The following is a 21,698-nucleotide window of genomic DNA, read 5'->3' as shown; positions in this document are numbered from 1 at the left end:
CCTTACAGCCCCAGCTCAGTTACAAACTAGCTGTGTAAACTTGAATGAGAACCTTGAGTTCCTCAGTCTGTAAAGTGAAGGATTAAAGATTATAGCACAGCCAAGAGCCCACTGTTTCTTCGTGGGGATGAGCCTCTGACATTTTCCTTTCCGCTACTTTTTCCCTATTCCCAGGTTCTTTCTTTTCATATTCCCAGTGTGAAGGTGAATGTTCATCCCCAGGAAGTGCCCATGAGTGTGTGTGAGTAGCCAGCACTCTTTCCCTGGCTAAGGAGCAAGGAACGCCAGTGAGCAGCGGGCCACCCTGGGACTTTAATCTCTTTCATATGTGCACTTCTCTGGCTACACTTGTATTCCTAACTCCTTTCGCCAGTGGGCTCTCTTTGGGATGTAATTATTGGCCCTACCACTCTAGTTTCTTTTGAGTTCTTGGTCTGAGCCAAATGATTATTCAGTATAGAATATATGTCTGTGATCCATTTGACAGGTGACATTTAATAATGCCCATGTGAAAGAGAGCTAAAAGTAGCATTGAATTTCAACTATAAGACAAAACATGGCAGACCTTCTATACTACAAGTTGGAAAAAAGTCTCCATTTTATGTTGTAGAATTATTCATCAAGTTGGCAGTAAAGAGGAATGTAGAACTCATTTTTCAAGGCAGAAGTGGAAAATAAAATCCCTTTATTGACAGTGATGCAAGTACATGAGCTACGAAGATTGGAAGGCAAAATGTTAATCCATTTGGCACAAAGTAGTAATAATTCTATAAATTTAAACAGTGCGGAAAATGTTGTGTATTGGTGTTCACTATGGAAAAAATCACAAGGAACAGTACTTTGTTGTTAGAATAGTCAGATTTTTCCCCCCTCAGATGAAGCAGGAAATTTAAATTGTGATCTGAAAAGTTTTAAATTTCTCAGAAAACCTCTGTGAATTGGATTCCTAAATATTGATGTTAATCAGAACATTATAAAGTTTTGTAACATGTGGGAGTGAGCACAGTTTACAGCATCATTAATACAGAATTTATTCATACAGATTTAAAAAGAAGAAATGGTATTTCACTAAACAAATCTATATTTTCAACTGTTAAATGAATAGCAGCTAACAACCCAATTAGCATGTAATTTTAATTCTACTCATCAAGTATTGTTTGTGATGACCTAAATATGGCTTTTCAACTCTTAAGATTTGAAAGGGAACTAACATGGCCCTAGCTGGTTTTGCTCAATGGTTAAAGCATTGCCCTGTAGACTGAAGGGTCCCGGGTTCTGTTCCCGCCGAGGGAACGGACCTCAATTGCAGGCTTGATCCCCAGGCCCAGTCCGGGCTTGTGTGGGAAGTAACCAATTGGGGTGTCTCTCTCACATCGATGTTTCTCTCTCTCCCTTCCATTCTCTCTGAAAAGCAATGGAACAAAATATCCTTGGGTAAGGATTAAAAATAAATAAATAAATAGGAACTAAAATGATCAGTGCTTTAAAAACAAACAAAATACCACTAATGCTTGGAGTGGGAAACCCTCAGATTCTACTTTTTGTCCCTGTTATCCTGTGGGGAAGGCTGGTCATGTGGAACCTACCAGAATGATCTTGTTAAACCAATGGAGCAGAATAGCTGGTATGTGGGAATAGGTGTGGTATGAGGAATAGGAGTGATTATAATTTGCCAAAATAAGCTCTCCCTCTCAGAAGCATGCCAGTGCCTTTCCCATCCCCCTTATGCATGTTACCTTTGCCTTTCCCTCTCCTGAGCTCCAAGGGCCCCTCTTTTGCTTCTATAACTTGTTTCCTGAGCCCACACAGCCCAGTTGGCTCACTTCTACTACCTTTGTAACTTTCTAAATAAGTTTTCTTTTATAAAAAGAAAAAGAACCTTGGTCATCCCTGGTAGAGGGTTATTTAAGAATTTGAAAGTCTAAAATCTGACTTGAAAAAAGAAAAGAAAAAATACCCTTCATAAGCCAAATGACATTACCCCAAACTTGGGACTGTCTCATCTTTGTTTTTTAATTCTCTGACTCTCCTGGCCCTTCTCTAAAGACCCTAGCCCACTTTTTCCCTGCCTCAGTGCCTTCATAATTTCTGGATTTCCTTGGGTCTTTTGGAGGCTGTCAGGAACTGTGAAGGGTTTGAGATTCTGCCCTACTTGTAAGCTAATAAGTTAGCCTGCCACTGTTGTATAGATGCTTGTAGAAGACACGATACTTCCGGGTCAGAGATGAAGGACTGTTTGTTGCAGCAGTAGCTGTAGCCAGAGTATCAGTATTCTTGTCCCAGTTCCCTGAACCCCATTTTCCCATAGGGCAGCTCAGAGAGGATCAGATGATACCTGCATGCACAACGGTTTGTCTAACAGGAGAGAAACCCTAGGCTTCAGGAACCCAAGTCTTTTATAATAAGCAGTAGGCATGCCTGCCTGCCCATGATATTGTGATTTATAAGAAGAAATATGTATTTGATCTTTGTCCCTGTTTCTGGCACAGAACTACTGAAACCCTTGGAATTTCCAAAGTGATAAAAAGTGTCTTTTGTTATGTTAATGAAATAACCTTTGGCACACCCCTTAGAATGTTTCTCTGGTCAGCAGAGAAACAATCATGAAATTAGAGGGTTGGAATTTTCCTTGCTGCCCCCTAGACTTCCCAGGAAGGAAGGGAGGCTGGAGGTTGAATCTGTCCCCAATGGTTAATTATTTAATCAATTGTGCCTATGTAATGAAGCCTCCATAAAAACCTAAAAGAAGAGGAGTTGGGGAGCTTCCAGGTTGGTGAACATGTGAAGATTTGGGGAGAATGGCATGCCTGGAGAAAGTGTGGAAGTCCACACCCCTTCCCCATGCCTTGCCCTATGCATCTCTTCCATCTTGCTGTTCTGCATTGTATCGTTTTATAATAAACTAGTGATCTAATAAGTAAAATGTTTCCGGAGTTCTGTGGGCCGCTTTAGCAAATAAATCAAACCCAAGGAGGGGATTGTGGGAACCTCTGATCCAGAAGAAGCACAGGTGACAACCTGGATTTGAGATTGGCATTTGAAGTGGGGGACAGTCTTGTAGGACTGAGCCCTTACCGCGGGCAGTCTTGTAGGACTGAGCCCTTACCCTGTGGGATCCGGTACTGTCTCTGGGTAGACAGTGTCAGAATTGAGTTGAATTGTAGGACATCCAGCTGGTGTCCAACAATTTCTTGGTGTGGGAACTGCCCCTCCCCCCCAATTGTGATCAAGCTTTCTTTTGCTTCAGAGGGAGGCATTATCTGTCGTACATGGATGTTCACTAAACAAACATCCTTGAAGAGAGTCCACACCAGAGGGTAGTTAGTGCCTCATTCACAAGATGTGCAGAAATACAAGAGACCCCTGGAGAAACCTCTCCAAACAATGACTTCTGCTATTCCTCCAGCTCCCTGTGTTCTCAGGAATTGTCAGAAGTGGATGTAAAAGAGAAAGAAGAATCTTCCGTGAACTGTAGTCAGGTGTGGTCCGCTCCTCCCGTGAACCTTTTCAGGAGGTCTTCTGTAAACTCTCTAAAGACCCTGGGTGATCCTCATTTAAGTCAGATGTGGGGAAACAATAAGCTAATTATAAAAATGGCTAACAGTTATTAAACCCTCACTGTGTGCTGTGCTATCTGCTAGGCACCTTACACGTATTATCTCATTATAGCCCTCAGATGTTTGGGGGCATCACCTCCATTTTAATAGATGAGAAACTAGTTAAGAGCATTAAGCAGGAAGTGGAGAGATGAGATTCAAATATGTTGTCAGAGGCCTATGCTCCGAAAAGTACACTATCTTTCCTTTTTTATTTCTCTTTCATTGAGAAGCTTTTTCACTGAGAGGTGGTGGTGGTTTTGAGCTTTAGTTTCACTGGGGAAATTTAGAGGCATGAGGGCCAGGAAGCAAGACCAGGAATGACCTTTGGCTAGCAGACCCCTTACAAACATCATTGCCAGTCCTCCAACACATGCTGCAATGTTCTCAGAGCAGTTGGAATCCCTACTGAATGGACAAAAAAAAAGGAAGCTTAAGGAGAGCGATGGACTCGACTGAGACCAAACAACAATATGTGAGGAGCCTGGAAGCCAACCCTAGACTATTTGGCCATGAAACATTCTGTACACACTCCCCAGGCATCATGGGCATCATATCGAAGACCCTAAAGTGCCCTCAGATATTTAAGCTTCTTCTGAAACAGAAAAGAAAATGTGAATAATAGGTTCACTGTAGTTTGTTAAATATCTCTCTTTGAAAAGATAAGCACATATGTATAATTTAATCACCACATTGACTAAACTTCAGCTGCTTCAAGGACCTTTATCTTCTTTCATAAAACTTCAAGTGCCAGAGAGCCTCACACACTTGAGCCATCACAGCTTCCCAGCCAGCCAGTGCAGCTGCCTGCCTGCCCCTTTCTTTAATTCTAAAAGTCATTAGTGAGTCAGCTTCCTCACTGCCAGCTCCCCCGTAGCACTTTTTATCTGGTCTCTTCCTAGAGAGAGAAATCAGTTGCTTAAAAAAAAGAAAATTTGGTGGTTTCCTTCTTTTCTTTTTCTTTTTTTTTCTTTTTTTTTTCTGAGCTTAGTGGCAAAGCTCTGAGTTTTTCACCATTAGGTATGATGTTAGCTGTAGGTTTTTTTGTAGGTAGACTTTATCAAGTTGAGAAAGTTACCCTCTATTCGTAGTTGACTGAGAGCTTTTATCATAAATAGGTGCTGGATTTTGTCAAATGCTTTTATTTTTTGCACCTATTGATATGATCATATGATTTTTCTTTTTCAGTCCGTTGATGTGATGGATTGCATTCATTGATTTTCAAATGTTGGATCAGCCTTGCATATATTTGAGATAAGTCACATTTGATCTGAAGGTTTCTTTCTTTTTTTTTTAAATCTTCATCCGAGGATATATTTTTTAGAAAGAAGAAAGGGGAGAGGGAAGAGGGGGAGGGAGAAAGAGAGACAAAGACATGGATGTGAGAGAAACATCCATCAGCCGCCTCCCCTATGTGCCCTGACTGTAACCTGCAACCCTGGTATGTGCCCTGCGCAGGAATCAAACCTGCAACCTTTTGGTGTATGGGACAGCACTGCAACCAACTGAGCCACCTGGCCAGGGCTGAAGGTTTCTTTATTCAAAATAAGTGCCATATAATTTTGCTCTTGACCTAGTCCTCGACAGAAAAACACACCCAAAAACTGTTAAAAAAAAAAAAAAGCATATTTGTAGATATAAGGAAATCTGGAAACACACTAGGAATTTTTCCTCCAACAGGTTCCCTTGGCAACCATTTAACTAGCATCTTCCAACAGATCTTTAAAGCTTGGCGAGGTGTGTATGTTAATTTTATAGGTGTACTTAATATTACTCATTAACTTCACAGTTTTAAGATTCTTTCAAATTCTCCTAAGTGGTCTTTGTGCCTTTGTGAAAATTTTACACTGCCAATAGAGCAGAAGCCTCTTGAAGTGTTTTCTTACGGTGATTTCCTTACAATACTTTTGCCCTTTGTCACCATAGTGATGCATCATCATAATTGTGTTAAAGATATTGTGTGAAGCTTATAAACACATTTGCCATATTTACATTTTCATATTATAGTTGTCATACACTTTTCTGACTCAAATGAGGATATTATTAAGTGTATATATATGAATTGATTTTTAGGGAAAAATGCTTAAAAGTTGGGACCACAGGGTTTTTTTGTTTGTTTAGCTATATTTGGCATCATTTTGGTTTACAATACCTGCTTCAGTTCTTACTTTTTTACAGCAGTTACAGCATTCTTTTATTTTTAATTGGTTTGAATTTTTTAGAGACACTTTCCCCAAGATAAGTAACTATATTTTCATCTGTGCTTTAAAGCTACACCTGAGCGATTCCTGCTACCACCACATCAAGAGGATTAGGACAAGGTCCATTTAGTTTGCTATCAGATAACTTTTGTAGGTGAAATCATAAAAACATTCTGTCATTAATTTTGGTTGATACACTTGGTTATCTATGTAAATTGTACAGTTGAATCAAGTAAATCCAGCAGTATTCAGATTATTGTGGGACGTTTACCTAAATATTCCTTGGTTAGTTGCAAGAATGTAGCCACTTTATAGTTGCTTTAATAGCATCACCTGCATACGGAACCAGCCTTGTACCGAGTGCGGTAACAGAGGACAACTTCTGCCATTTACTTTATTGGTGAATGAATAGACTTAACAGGATCCTTAGCCAAAAAGTCAAAGCAGGTTGCTGTTACTTGAGTATCACATTTTCTGTTTTCATGATAGAGTGTTTAAAGTGAGGGGAAGAAGGCATCCTGTCAGTTGAAAAAAATAGAAAGTCCGTGTCGTACATGCCATACATGTATGCATCATGCATTCTGTATGTACATGTCATAGCTTCCATAATTGCTGTACTCCTGTGGATGTTGACTGTGTGTTGCAGCATTTCCTGGCAACTTGGTGATGTTGGTTAGAAAGTATTGTTAAAAGGATGATCATCCGTTTAATCCTTGTACACATTTCTTGTGGGAGGGGGTAGGAATCAACTGATGGATGGCACAGAGATATCCTGGCACCCCTGCCAAGACAGAGGTTTATGTGTGGGAGGGACAGACAGACCAGGGGGTCGAGAGAAGACGACGATGGGGATAAGCACAAAGCACAGGCCTGCAGGGTGGGGAGCCAGCAGGAGCGCCCCGGGAGCAGCGCTGGCCGCCTGCACAGACTCTCCCCCACCTTGTTCCAAACTGCAGCTGTAACTGTCAAGTGGACCGTGCAGCCGCCGTCTTTTCGGGAGGTTCAGAGGATGAGTCAGGGGCCTGAGACTGTAAAACACACAAAGACACAAAATGGGGTTCTAACTTCCCAGGGGCTGCAGCAGCAAACTTATCTTCTATATGCTTTTCAAGTGCCTAGAACTTCAAATGGAAGTACTGAGATCATAATCCTCCACTGAAAATTAGGGTCACATTGCTGAGGAAAACCCTGAATGGGTAGGCATTCTGTGTCAGATCTTGTGGCCTCAGATTAACAGAGAGGCTCTAGGGCAGCTCATTACAATCAAGAACATAGGTGTCTAAGTAGAGAATGACAGCTGAGGGGATGATCAGTGGAACCAGGAAAGACTAGTGCCAGCAAATGTGTCCCTCAGAAGTATGACTACATTGTCCCTTCTCTTCTTGGTGACAGAACTGAAGTCTTGGTCTTTGCAGAACACCAAACTGAATATTACTTTTAGAATTAAACACACACAAGATTGCTAAGTGCTTTAGTGCAGCTAGAACCTGGATGCAAGGAAGCCGGAGGAGGTACAAGTGGTAGCAGGTTTTTTTAGTCAATATTATTTTATATTAGTTTCTGGTGTACACATAGTGGTTAGATAATCATATACTTTACAAAGTGATTCCCCCAGTATTTCCATTATCTACCTGACACCATAGATAGTTATTACAGTATTATTGACTGTATTCCCTATGCTGTACTTTACTTCCCTGTGACTGTTTTGTAACTACCAATTTGTACTTCTTAATCTCTTCACCTTTTTCACCCAGTCACCCAAACCCCTCCCCTCTGATAACCATCAGTCTATTCTCTGTATCTATGAGTCTGTTTCAATTTTGTTTGTTCATTTATTTTGTTCCACGTATAAGTGAAATCATATGGTATTTGTCTTTCTCTGATTGACTTATTTCACTTAACATAATACCTTCTAGGTCCATTCATACTGTCCCAAATGGTAAGATTTCATTCTTTTTTATGGCCAAGTAATATATAAAATTGAACAATATAAGGTGCATATGCACTATGTAAGACGGGAAAATAAATGACAAGAAAACATTAGTGTAACAAAGTGTACTCTAACCTCATCAGATAACACAGTAAACTTTTCATGTTTATAAAATAAATGAACATGTTGGGCATCCTAGGACATGCCTGTAATTGCTGTATAAAGTCACAGAAATTCAGTGAATATACTGATATTGTAAAATGTCGGTACCAAGTAATGGGGCAAAATCTCTTACCACAAAGGTCTGGTAACATTTCAAAAATAACCTCCCATTTGGAAAATGTTTTAAATGAGCAAGTAATTTTTTTGCCATTTTATTTAAGAGATGGAAAGCCATGTGATTCCTCTGAATTTGGGTTAAATATAGCTAATCACAGGCAGCCACGGGGTCCCAGGCAACTAAGGAGAAAAGCTTCTGCTGATCTGGTGCAAGTGACCTTTCTTTCTGCAGAGTCCCTGTGGCCACCCAGCAAGTACTGGGTTCCCAACTAGGTGGGTCACTGTGTGAAACCAAGAGGAAAGAAAAACTAACATCCCAGAACACAGGCTAACTTGAGGGGATATAAAGGGAATGAAAAATGGTCAGAGGGAGCCAAAAAGTTCACACACACACCCCACGCAGGAGTCTACCAACTTCATGTGGCCTTCCAAGATGAAGCCAGGGTGTGTAGAAAACTGAGAAGCGCAGACTATTAAAAGAACGGGAAAGTCATTGTTCTAGTCCTGTGCCCAGGGACTAGAAGAGCACCGAGGACTCTGACTTGGAGCAGTACCAATTAGCACATGGTTATAACAAAGACATTGAGAATGTTGGTTTTGGAGCTTGGATGGGAAGTTATAAAATAAGTGCATCCTGTCACTTATAGAAAAATATCTCAAGGTATAAGGCATTTGAAGAGGAAGAGGGAGAAGGCAAAACAAGGCCTGCTTTGAGCATGGCCTGTCTGTGTTTGCAGGCAGCTTTGTTCAGGACTGACGGGGGTTCTTCCCTGCGCCTGTGCAGTATGCACCGTCATTCCTTCCTTGTGGCTCTGCCATTATGTTTGCTCTCAACTTGCTACTTAGAGGTACCTTTTCTCAAGCCAACAATTAGCAATGGCCTTGTTGCATTTAGTTCTAAATCTGTGGCAGATAGAAAGGAAATGACTAAAAGGTAATGCTGGGCTAAAAGATAATGTTTAGCTCTCTACCCACAAAGCAGATGTTCTTTGTACTACTTGGAATGGACTAGTTTGTGCCCACAGAGCCAAATGCTTTGTGTTTGCCAAGTGCAGAGGAGCTCTGAATCACGGTGGAGGAAGAATTCTTCAGGGCTTGTTTCTTCCTTCTGGATTCTCCTACTGGCTGATGAAAATTTTAGAATACTCTAGAGGTGGTGACTGAATTCCTAATCATGAAATAACATGCAGAGTAAGAGTGTGTAACAAAAAGCGACCTGAGCACACACTCTTGGGCCCAGCCGCTATGAGGAGGCAGAATGGGAATCCATGATGGATACTATGTTAGTGATCATTCTCCAGATAAACAGAACCCATAAGATGTATATATGTATATATAGAAGAAGATTTATTATAAGAAATTGACTCACGAAATTGTGGAAGCTGACAAGTCCCAAGATCTGCAGGGTGAGTCAGCAATCCAGAGACTCAGGAGAGCCGGTGGTGTAGCTCCTGTCCAAATGCCAGCGGGCTTGAGACCCAGGAAGAGCTGAGATTTCAGCTCGAGTCTGAAAGCAGGAAGCAGCCGATGTCCTGGTTCAAAGGCTGTCATGCACGAGGAATTCTCTTACTCAGAAGAAGGTCAGCCTTTTTATTCTATTCATTCCTTCAACTGATTGGATAAGGCCTACCCCCATTAGGGAGACCAATCTCCTTTACTCAGTCTGCCTATTTACATGTTAATCTCATCCAAAAACACCCACACAGAAACACCCAGAGTAACGTTTGGCCAAATATCTGGGCACCTCAGGACCAGTGGTGACACATGCAGTTAACCATCACAGATCCTGAAAAGGAGAGGACGACCAGGTGGGTGCAATTTCAAGGAAATGGTCCTGATCCATGTAGTGCCCTGACAGGACAGCACAGAATCTGAGGAGTGCAACACTACTACCCACTCAAGCTAGTTTAACTAGAAAATGTTTATTAAAGCTTGTAGATAGCTCATAGAACTTCTGGGAGGATGAGGCTCGCAGCCAGAATGATGCCTAGGCCATACGGCGAGACTGAGCCAGGGACACCCTGCACCCTCCTGCACTGAGTCAGGGCGGCTTGCATTGCTGTCTCCAACCAGATTCCTCCTCTGTGGTCTCTTTGGTCAGAAAAAACAACTGCTGCTTTCTGTTGCTGTCTTTCTAATCAGAACCCCGCATGAAGGCATCAGGGTAACAGAGCTGAAGTCCATCCCTGCTTCCTAGCTACCAGGGAGGCTGGGGAAATAAGTTTCTGGCTTCTTTCTGCCTTAGGCCAGTTGTGTGACATGGGAACATACTCAAATGGAGAGAAGGCGTTCAGAAGATGCTGGGTTGTCCACCAAAACTCATCTTTCATGCTACCCATCCTTCCGGTCTCAGCTTCCATTTCATCTCTTCCAAGAAGCATCCCGCAGTGAACTGAGGAAGCCATAATCAGGGCCAATACCCGCGCAGTGTAGCCAGTGTCCCGCCCACTCGACAGTATGGCTCATGGGTACCCCGTGTAAAGCTTTTATATCATCCCTATTCCACCTCTATCTCTAGGATACTTTCAGATCTTTTTACTTTGTTTATATTTGTTTTTGCTAATAAACTCCAGACCTCATTAGTCTCCTCTTAGCTATGTTTTTAAAATCTGTTTTACCCACTTTTATCCTTCTTGTTCTCTGGCACATGGGTTGGTCCTAACTACCCCTACCCCGCAAAAAAACTGTAAACTCCTTAAAACAAGAGCCATATCTTTTTTCTTTTTAAAAAATCTCCCACAGTACCTCCTATCATACTAAACACGCACACTGACCGGCCAGGGAGCAAGCCTGAAACCCAGACATGTGCCCTTGACTGGGAATTGAACCCTCGACCTTTCGGTGCCTGGTCCAATGCTTTAACCACTGAACCACACTGGCCAGGGCGGAGCTCCATTTTTAATGTCATTTATTTTAATTCATTTAAACTCAAAAGTTTTTAAAATTTTGATCTTTATTGTTGATAGTATTACAGATTTCCTCCCTCTTTTTCCCCCCTTGCATCCCACTCCCCACTTCCCACCCTACCCCATGCCTTCACCACCCTATTGTCTGTGTCCATGGGCAGTGCATATAGTATGCATATAAGTTCTTTGGTTAATCTCTTCCTGCCCCCCTCCCCCTTTCCCTCTGCGATTTGCCAGTCTGTTCGATGTTTCCATGTCTCTGGTACTATTTTATTCATCATTTTGTTGTGTTCATTAGATTCCACATACAAGTGAGGTCATGTGATATTTGTCTTTCTCTGACTGGCTTATTTTGCTCAGCTTTATGTGCCCACATGTGGCCAGTGTTTTCCCTATTGGACAGTGCAGTATTAGGAGATGGTTCTTTTCACTCTGGCATTCATTCATTTAACACACTTTTATTGATACTTGCTGGCTCTAGGTACCAGCCTAGGCCTTAAGGTTATAAAAATTTATTTTAAAAAATGAGACTCTTTACTCTTGAGCACACCAGATACTATGGAGCAGTGGTCAGTGTGTGGTGTGGACCACCAGGACCAGTCTTCAGGTGTAAGTGCCTGCACGCTAAGCTCCTTCCACCTTCGTTTTCATGCAGTTCAAGCAACCAGGTCATTCTTACCACAGCATTTGCAGGTCTGCCTGTGCCCCTCTGTCTGTCTGGGTCCTGTGTATCCTTCAGGCCCGAGCCTCAGTGACACGTCCTCAAAAGACCTTCCCTGAGCATCCCACTGAAAGTAGGTCCCCCCTCCATTATACTCTCCTGTGGTACTCAGTTTCCCTTTGAGGCACTTCTCCTAGTTTGTAATTATACTTAGTATTCATTTAATATCTAAAGCTGAAAGCTCCTCAGGGTAAGGGGTCTGATCACCACTGTCTGCCCACATAATGGGCCTACAATGAATGCTGACAGAAATGGTAATAGGGGAGGAGCAGTGTCAGTGTAGACAGTGGGGGATGGACTCTAACCCAGTTTGGGGAGTCAGAAGCTGTTTCTCAAATAAATCTAAACTAGGACTTTTAAAGTATGAATAGGAATTAGCAACATGAAAGTAAAGTCGTAGAAAGGCATTTCCTACAGAGATGAAAAGTGGAAGGAAGGTAGGGAGAGAGGGAGTATGGGATAGTGTCTGGGGGCCTGTGGGCAGTGTGTGGGGATCAGGTGGGGCCTGATTGTGGATGACCTGGGCTACCTTGAAATATATCTCATAGGTCAGGAGTTGGCAGATTTTTTTTTCTTTGAAGGGCCAAAAGAAGTTAAGGCTTTGTGGGCCATGTGGTCTCCATCAAAACTTCTGAATACCGCCATCGCAATGCAAAAACAGCCTTAGACAGTGTTTAAATGATTAGGTGTGAGTGTATTTCAATAAAACTTTATTTATAGACACCACAATTTGAATTCCAGATAATTCTCATGTGGTGTGAGCTATTTTTTATATTTTTAAAAATCATTTAAGTGTATAAACCATTCTCACCTCATTGACCATACAAAAATAGGCAGCTGGCCACATCTGGCCCTGGACCATATCTGGTGGGGCACTAAAGGGTTTCAAGGCAGATAGGAAGTGGTCAGGTCAGTATTTCAAATTGCTTCCTCTGGCTTCTGTGGGATTTCAAGGGTCAGATCTGAGGACAGTGGCAGTTTCTGTGAAGAGGCTGAGTGGCACTCTGGGTGACAGATGACAAGTGCCTGAAGTAAGGTATTGCTAACAAGGATGGGAAAGAGAGGCTTGCTCTGAGGCATATTTTGGAATTAAAATCAGCAGAACTTGGTGATGGATATGCAGTGTAAGGAGTAAAAGAATGATGTTCCAGCTTCGATTTAGTAATTAGGTGCCACAGCTCAGCAGGATCCCCAAGCTCTCACTGGCCAACAGAGGAACATAGGGCATCTTAATGCATATTTAGGTCTGGGGCCATTTATAGGATCTTTTTTTTATCTGCAAAATGAGAGTAGTAGTATAGTAAATAGTGACTCACCTAGTTATAAGATTACTCCCGTGGTACAAATAATTTTGTTTGTTATTGAATGGATAATCTAATTCTAAGTTTTACTCTAGAAAAAAATGATACCCCAATGGGAAATTTCTATAACTTCTGCTCAATATTTCTGTGAACCTAAAACTGCTCTAAAAAATGAAATCTATTTTTAAAACATGAACTAGTTCTAGTGCTGTGGAACGGGAGGACTGTTCACAATATACCATCATATGAATAAAGCAAATGGCAAAACAACAAATGATACCCTAGTGGTCTGTAATAATTCCTAGTTATATTGACATTTTTTCATGTCCAGTCACACCAAAAGAAGTAGCTAAATAATATCTTCCTGTTGGTAGCAGTGAAAACAATACCAGGTGTTAGACCAGTGGAATCAGACCAAACCTTGGTTCAGCAACCTTGGCACTTGAGTTCTGGCAAAGAAAGAATTCAGAGCCAAGACTCAAACTGTAAGTAGAAGTTTCTTCAGAAAATCACAGAGGTAGAGAAATTGAGCTGTAGGAGAAATGGGTTCAGGAAACAAGTTACAGAGGCAAAAGAATGGCCCTTGGAGCTTAGGAGAAAGAGAGAAAGGTAAGTGCCTAGGAGGAAGAGGAGGAGGAGAGAAAAAATGTGGGCAAGCTCCCAGAGGGAGAGCACACTGAGTCCTCCATCCTAAGGATTTTTAAGTGTAGAGATTTTAGGGGAGGATCTCAATAGAATATTCATTAGCTTTCCAGAAGTGTCCTTTCAGGGTCGTGGTCTCCACTGATTGGTCGGCACTAGGGCAGGGGGTCATTAGTCAATGCAGCTGGTCCTTATGTCAGCCATGACGTCACTTGTATGGTTTTGCTGCTTTTCTGGACTTGAAGTTGAAACACAACTGAGACCTAGATGTTATCCCTAGGGGTTAATGCTTAAGAGAGTGGTCATTCAAGGGCCCGCATGGGAGTCACATGAGGCCACTCTTGGGCCCCTTGTTCCTCCTCTAAAGGGGTGTACCACATGACTTATGACACGCCAGGGGAGGAAAGGTCAGGGGAGAGTTCCAGCTGCATGACCAGCGATTTGAAAGGTCAGGGGCTCTAAACCACATGACCAACAATATGATAGGGGAGGAAAGGTTACCATGGAGTCCAGGTCCTTGCTTTTCCAGTTTCGTCCATTGCTAGGCACCCGGTGCTTTCTGCCCTGGTGACCCTCCGTACCTGGCCTATCGACCTTGCTTTGCTCATGTGTGTCTAACTCCCTACCACGTTTCAAAGAATACAACTGCAGAATATAAACTAGGCTTCCTTTATTAGAAAAAATTGAAGTGGTAGACTTGACGACATTGATTTCAGTAGAACTTTTCTTTCTGTTTATTCAGGAATCCTTTAGCTTTTTCCAAATCTCAGCTGCTTTTGCCACCCCAGCAAACAGTGAAGAGAGAGCAGAAATCTTGTAACCCCAATTGTTGGTAAATGTTGCATTACCATAAAATTGTGTAAATCATCAGTGCAGCCCTACAGTAAGCCACCCTCCCACTTGCCCTGTTGTAGAGGATTCTGCTATGTGAATATTAACGAAAGCTGAGTTAATTTATGTTATAACTTTGAGTGCCTCCTGGGGACAAGGAAGACTGAGTTAAATAAGAAAACAGAGGTGATCCAAGATGGCAGCTGATTGAATAGAAGCTACACTGACATTCTCCCAGGACCAAACTGGAATTACAGCTAAAATACAGAAAACCCACCCTGAATAATCAACTGCAACTGAAGACTAGCTGGGGAGTACCCTCATAACAAGGATGAAAAGTGGAGACCCCATAGAGACTGGTAGGAAGTGCAGAGGTACTAAAGGGCTGGCTGGGCTTCCACAGGGAGCAGCTGAAGGTCCAGAGAGATATCTCAGCTGTGGGGATTCCCACTGAGAACTCTGGGGTCTAAACCCCAAGCTGTGCTCCCCAGCCCACAGCACCAGAACTGAGAAAGGTACCCACATAACATCTGGCTGTGAAAAGCAGCAGGGTTTCTGTCTACCAGGGAGAGACAGCTGGAAATGCAGGCACCATCTTAAAGGGCCAATACACAAAATCTCATGTGCAGTCACTCACCATGGGCTCCAGCAGAGGGAAGGCAGAGTGTACTAGAGCAGTGTGAGGAGAATCAGGGGAACTGGCTGGGGGAAGAGATCTCAGCGGGTACCTGTCTCAACCCCTGTGCTAAGTCATTCCCCATACAGCAGAGTACATCTTTCTCAGGGAGACACTTAGCTTCCAAGCAGCTTTTGCCTGGGGGGAAAGATTTCCCTACCCTCCTGGAAAACCTCTAGCCCCACCCCATGGAGTTTCTACAGCCAGAGGCTCCTTAAGAGACTGAGAACAATCAGCCACCCCACACTTTGGTGTTTCTACAGCCCGAGGCTCATTAAGAGACTGAATAACAGCTTCTGGGTGCTTTGAGTCTGCCTGATTTTCTTCTGGACAAAGTGCTTGGAAAAGCAGACCTTGGTGAACATCTTGGCCCTGTCAAAACATATCCAGCCCCAGCAGAGGAAACCAGAAGCTGTGGAGTGTGGAAAACTTCCAACAGGGTACTCAAGACCAGTCACAAACAGCGTCTGATATTGGCCTGCACCAGAGACCATCCAAAAGATTGTGAGTTTTAGCAGATCTACCTAATCAAACAGGCAGCCAAAATGGGGGGACAAAAAAAGAAGCCCTAAATAAAAGAACAAAAGAATTCTCCAGAAGAAGAGCTAAATGAAATGGAGGCAAGCATTCTATCAGATATAGAGTTCAGAATACTGATCATAAAGATGCTCAACAGCATGAAAAAAGATACAGAAACTATGAAGAAAATTAAGAATGACATAGCAGAAATTTTAAAAAAACATTGGAAGAATGAACAACAGATTAGGGGAAGCTGAGGATCAGATTAGCAAATTAGAGGACAGGGTAAAAAAAAAAATCACTTAGTCAGAGAACCAGAAAGAAAAAACAAAAACAAGAGGACAGTTTAAGGAAGCTGTGGGACAACGTGAAATGTAACAATATTCACATCATAGGAGTGCTAGAAGAGGTAGAAATTAAGCAAGGATTAGAGAACCTGTTTGAAGAAATAATGGCAGAAAATTTCCCTAACGTGGTGAAGGAAAAAGTAGCACAAGTTCAGGAAGCACAGAGAGTCCTAAGCAAGAAAAACCCAAAGAGGCCTATGCCCAGACACATCATAATTAAAATGCAAAAAAATCAAGCAAAGAGAATCTTTTTTTTTTTTTTTTTTAAATATATCTTTATTGATTTCAGTGAGAGGAAAGGAGAAGGAGAGAGAGATAGAAACATCAATGATGAGAGAGTCATTGATCTGCTGCCTAGCCCGCAACCTGGGCATGTGCCCTGACCGGGAATCGAACCCCGATCACCTGGATCCTAGGTCGATGCTCAACTGCTGAGCCATGCCCGGCCGGGCAAGCAAAGATAATCTTAAAGGCAGCAAGAGAAAAGCAACCTGTTACCTACAAAGGAGCTCCCATAAGGCTGTCAGCTCACTTCTCATTAGAAGCTCTACAAGCCAGAAGGCAATGGCATGAAGTACTCAAGGTAATGCAAAACAAGGATCTGAAACAAAGAATACTCTATCCAGCAAGGCTATCATTCAAAATAGATGGTGAAATAAAGAGCTTTCCAGACAAAAAAAAAAAAAGGCTAAAGGAATTTATCACCACCAAACCAGCATTGCAAGAAATGTTAAAGGGACTGCTGTAATAAGAAGTTAAAATAGAGAGAATGAGAAACATAGGCACAAAGAAATAAAATGGCAATAGATAAGTACTTATCAATAATAATCTTAAATATAAATGGGTTAAATCTCCCAATCAAAAGACATAAGGTAGCTGAATGGATAATAAAACAGCACCCAAATATATGCTGTCTACAAGAGACCCACCTCAGAGCAAGACTCACACAGGCTGGAAAAAACAACAACAACGAACTTCTGGAGGACTTTAAAAGAGAGATCAACAGCAATAGTCATAGTAAGGGAGTAACATCCCACTGATTTTACTGGATAGATCTTCCAGACAAAAAATCAACAGGGAAACAGTGACTCTAAATGACACAATCAGATGGATTTAATTAATATTTACAGAACATTCCACTCCAAAGCTGCAGAATAGGCATTCTCTTCAAGTGCACATGGAACATTCTCAAAGACAGACCACATGTTAGGACACAAAACAAGTCTCTACAAATTCAAGAAGACTGAAATCATATCAAGCATCTTCTTGGACATTTACACCATGGAATACTATGCAGCTGTAAAAATGAAGGATCCCTTACCCTTTGAGACAGCATGGTGGGATCTGGAGAGTGTTATGCTAAGGGACATAAGCCAGTCATAGAAAGACAAATGTCACATGATATTACTCATATGTGGAATCTAATGAACAAAATAAACCTATGAACAAAATAGATCCAGAGACATAGAAGCATGGAACAGACCAATGAATCTCAGGGGGAAGGGTGGGTGGGTGGGTGGGGAGAGGTTGACATAAGAATTTATATGCATATATGCATAATCCATGGACACAGACAATAGTGGGGTGAAGGCCTGGGGGGAGGGGTACAGGGTGTAGGGGTTCAATGAGGGGGAAGAGGGGATATTTGTAATACTTTCTACAATAAAGATAAGTTTAAAAAAAATAAACAAACAAGAAAACACATGTGTAGGGTACGTCCTGCAAATCTACATTGAGGTGACAATGATAAGATTGGAGGGAATTGACTAAATGGGTTTTGTCATGTTATATCCTTGATTTTCATGATGCTGATTTTACCATTCTGTTGGCATCAGTTTTCTCCTTCTATAGTATGAAGTAGCCAAGTTGTTTCTGTAGCACTTATATTTTTTTCTCTGCAAGGTTTTGAGACATTTATTTAGTACAGATCTATAGTCCCTAGGTCTATGGTTCTTTAGCTGTTTTTTTACGGTCATCTAGTCCAGAAATGTATTAAGTCAGTATGTAAAAAAGTGGGTGAGAAAATGATTGACTAGCTGAAGTTTGTAATATTGAAAAGGTTGTTTCAGTGTCATAAGATAGTTGGCAAGTTACCAAGGTAGAGGTTCTCAAAGCAAAAGAAATTCTTCTCAATGTGGTTGCCCCACTTGTGGAAGAGCTTTGGTTACCAAGCACCTAAGGAAAAGTTTACTGGAGCAGGATGCACTTTTGGTCATTCTGGAATATAGTCCTTTCATTGATGTCTGTTGTGTTGCTGGAGTCTGGTCCACCGTCATCTCTTCCTGGGTTGTTACAGAGGTCTTTTAACTGGACGCTCAGTCTTCAGTCTCACCTCTCCCCTAGTCTGTCCTTCCTTCAGGGATGGGGAGCCTTCTTTCTGCCAAGGGCCATTTGGATATTTATAACATCATTCTTGAACTATACAGAATTTTCAACTTAAAAATTAGCCTGCTATATTTGGCCAAACATTTAACTCACCCCTAATGTGATTGCTGGAACTGCTTCTCTTTGGTGAGGCCTTGGCAGGGCCAGACCAAATTTCTTGGGCCACATATGGCCTATTGGCTGGATGTTCCCCACCCTGTCCTAGAGCCAGATGTTTCAGTAATGTAAGTTTGATTTCCATTTCCCTGTTTAAAACTTTTATGACTTCCCATTGCCCTTGGGATAAAGAATGATCTTTTTAGATGGCTTCTAAAGCCTTGAATGATTTGGCCCCTGCTTGCCTCATTAACCTTGTCTCCCACTGAGCCTCCGATCCCTCACACTCTTCATCCAGCTTTTAGAACCTGTATATGTTTCTCAAGAAGCAATGCTTTTTCTTGCCTCTGAGCCTTTGCATATGCTGTTTCATCAGTGCCTCCTTCATGTCTGTACCAAGCGTCCCTCAAGCATAGCTTATGTACTCACTTTTCTTCACCGCTGTAGTTTGCACAATCCTCACAGTTCTAGGCATAGAGTAGCAGCTTAGTCAATATCGCTTGCATCAATAAATGAAAATGGAATGAGTTCATTTCATTTGAATGTGTTAACATTAATTTGGATCTGTCCATTTCCCACATTCATTATTTTTTTTCTTGCCAATATTACTGATTCAACTTCATTTATCTTTTCAAACATGTACTTCTTTTTTTCTTCTAACCTTCTCTCCTCTCACTCTTGGGTTCTCCCTTTTAATGATATTTTGGACTATGTTTGGGTCTAGTCTTCATGATTACCAGCACAGCGATCCTGGGCTGCTCATATCCTTCTGTAGTAGCTTGAGCTTATTCAGGCTGTGTTTGCAGGCAATACCTGGAAGGGTAAAGAGTATTGTGTTTGCTGTACAATGTCTTCAAGGGATAGAATTTTTATCTCAGTTATTTGTTGGCATGAGCAGGGAGGATTGAAGAGAAAGCAGTTTGTGAGGGTCACTGGTTATGAATAGAATAGGAAATCATGTAAAATAAAAATGAATTTCTAAGAAGAAAATTTCCCCTGGTTAAAATGATTCGTATTTTTGTTGTAGATCTGGATTTTCTTATCGTATCACACTTTCCACCTCCTATAGCACTGACAGCAGAATCGCTCAAGTAGCCCAATTAATAGCCAATGCTCTGTATTGCTTTTTCTCTTCCAGAGGTTACGCTGAAGGTCCATATCAGCGATGCCAGCACCCATCAGCCTGTCCCAGATGCCCTCATCGAGATTTTCACCAACCAGGTCTCCATCGCCTCTGGCACCTCAGGAACAGATGGTGTCGCCTTCATCAAGTTCCAGTATAAACTGGGCAGTCAGTTAATCGTCACCGCCACAAAGCACGCCTATGTGCCAAACTCTGCCCCATGGAAGCCAATTCGATTACCCGGTAAGGTGCTCTTAGCCTTTCTCTAGAACAGAGTTCATGGTCAGGCTAACGATAGAGTCAGACACAGAAATGATTTTGAAAGGGGCAATCTGGGAATCAGGAAAATATTTGCTTAGTCTCTGCTTTACCCTGTGGGCCCTCTTATGTGAGAAAGATGGGATCAGGTATGAAGGCGGTTGGAGCCCCACATTTTATATGAACCATGGAGTCAAAGCCTTAGAGTGTCTGCTGACTTTTGCAGTGTTCCATTCTGTACCTTATTGATTATAACAAGCAGAGCTTCTTTGCTCTGCTTCCTGGGCCTTAGAGCAAAGCTGGCCAAAGATGAGGGGAGCCTAGCCTGTGTGGCTCAGTGGTTGAGTGTTGACCTATGAACCAGGAGGTCATGGTTCAGTTACCAGTCAGGGCACATGCCTGGGTTGCCGGCTCCATCCCGTGCAGGAGGCAGCCAATCAATGACTCTCTCTCATCATTGGTGTTTCTATCTCTCTCTTCCTCTCCCTTCCTATCTCTGAAATCAATTTAAAAAAAACTACAAAGATGAGGGGAGTCATGGTGAGACGATCTTTCTCACCTCTTACCTGCTAAGGGAAAATACTCCTGTGTTTCCTCTCTCTGGGTACTCTACTTCACTTTGGGCACTTCTGATTTCCAAACGTGTGGATTTCTTTCCACACGTTGAGCATTTCTCAGATTCTGAGATACCAGCTGGGTGTCCTGCAATTGAACTAAATTCTGATACTATCTACTTGGAGATAGTGTCAAAGCCCCCAGGTTAAGGGCTCAGCTCCATGAGACTGCCTCCCTACTCCTTCACCCCCACACCCTCTGTCCCCCACACACCAGTTCAGAAAGTCCAGGTCATCAGCTGTGCTTCTGACTGACTGGCTGTAGATGAAAGGTTCCCACAACCCCTTAGGAGTTGACTAATTTACTAGAATGGTTCACAGAACTCAAAGAAATAGTTTACTTACTATGTTTCTGGTTTATTACAAACACTATTAAAGAAACAGTGAGCTTGCAGAGATGCATAGGGCAAGGTATGTGGAAGGAGCAAAGAACTTTCATGCTCTCCAGATGTTCAACCCTTCCAACACCTCCGCATGTTCACCAACCCTGAAGCTCTCCAAACCTGCCCTTTTGGGGTTTTTGAAGGCTTCAGTACATAAACATGATTGATTAAATCTTTGGCTGTGGGTGATTTATTCAACCTCCAGCCCCTTCCCTTCTTGGAGGTCCGGGGTTGGGGCTGAAAGTTTCAACCTTCTTATTGGTGGTTGGTTCCTGTGGCAGCCAGCTCCCATCCTTAAGTTATCTATGGGCTTTCCAAAAATCAGTATATTAACATAAACTCCAGCACGGTTGAAAGGCGCTTATTATGAATAACAAAAGATACCTTTATAGCTCTCATCACTTAGGAAATTCCAAGGGTTTAGAAGCTCTGTACTCAGAATGGAGACCAAGACCAAATACATATTTCTTATTTTAAATCACAATATCACTTTACCATTCACTACTTCAAAGTAGTTGGTCCACCACATGGGGCAAGAATGACACCTGATAGCTTGAGATAGGGTAGTTGGGGAGCAGCAGTTAGGTCTCGTCTGTCCCCTCCCCAAAGGCTCCATCTAGCACGTGGACCACATCATATGTTTGCCCATTAGGTGGGCAACAAGGATGGGCTGACTGCTGGTGGAGATGCTGCCAGGGTAGTGGGGGGAGTGTGGGTTTTGGACACCAACTGCCCTGGGTTCTGGCTCCAGCTTGTGCTTGCGCCCCTATAGCTTTGATGCCAATCTCTGTAAAATTGGAGCTAGTACCACCCCATAGAGTTGTTCTGATTAAAAAGTAGTGAACATATGTAAAATAGCTTACAATGCCTAAAACACAATAGGTGCTCCA

The 21,698-nt window shown here is 42.3% G+C and overlaps 1 protein-coding gene across 3 annotated transcripts in view; it reads left to right on the top strand.

Annotated features, from left to right (window-relative positions):
- Nucleotides 1-21,698, top strand: part of FAM171A1 (family with sequence similarity 171 member A1) — a 124,337-nt gene that overhangs the window by 53,254 nt on the left and 49,385 nt on the right. For all 3 annotated transcript variants that reach the window (XM_081144049.1, XM_081144048.1, XM_081144050.1), the window contains exon 2: nucleotides 19,569-19,796. In XM_081144049.1, coding sequence (XP_081000175.1) covers nucleotides 19,569-19,796 — 228 coding nt within the window. The remainder of the gene's footprint in view (nucleotides 1-19,568; nucleotides 19,797-21,698) is intronic.

The sequence above is a fragment of the Miniopterus schreibersii genome (genome assembly GCF_964146895.1).
Source record: "Miniopterus schreibersii genome assembly, chromosome: 1".
NCBI classification, from domain to species: Eukaryota; Metazoa; Chordata; class Mammalia; order Chiroptera; family Miniopteridae; genus Miniopterus; species Miniopterus schreibersii.
The sequence above is the reverse complement of the archived record's forward strand: the minus strand, read 5'-3'. Positions and strand labels throughout refer to the sequence as shown.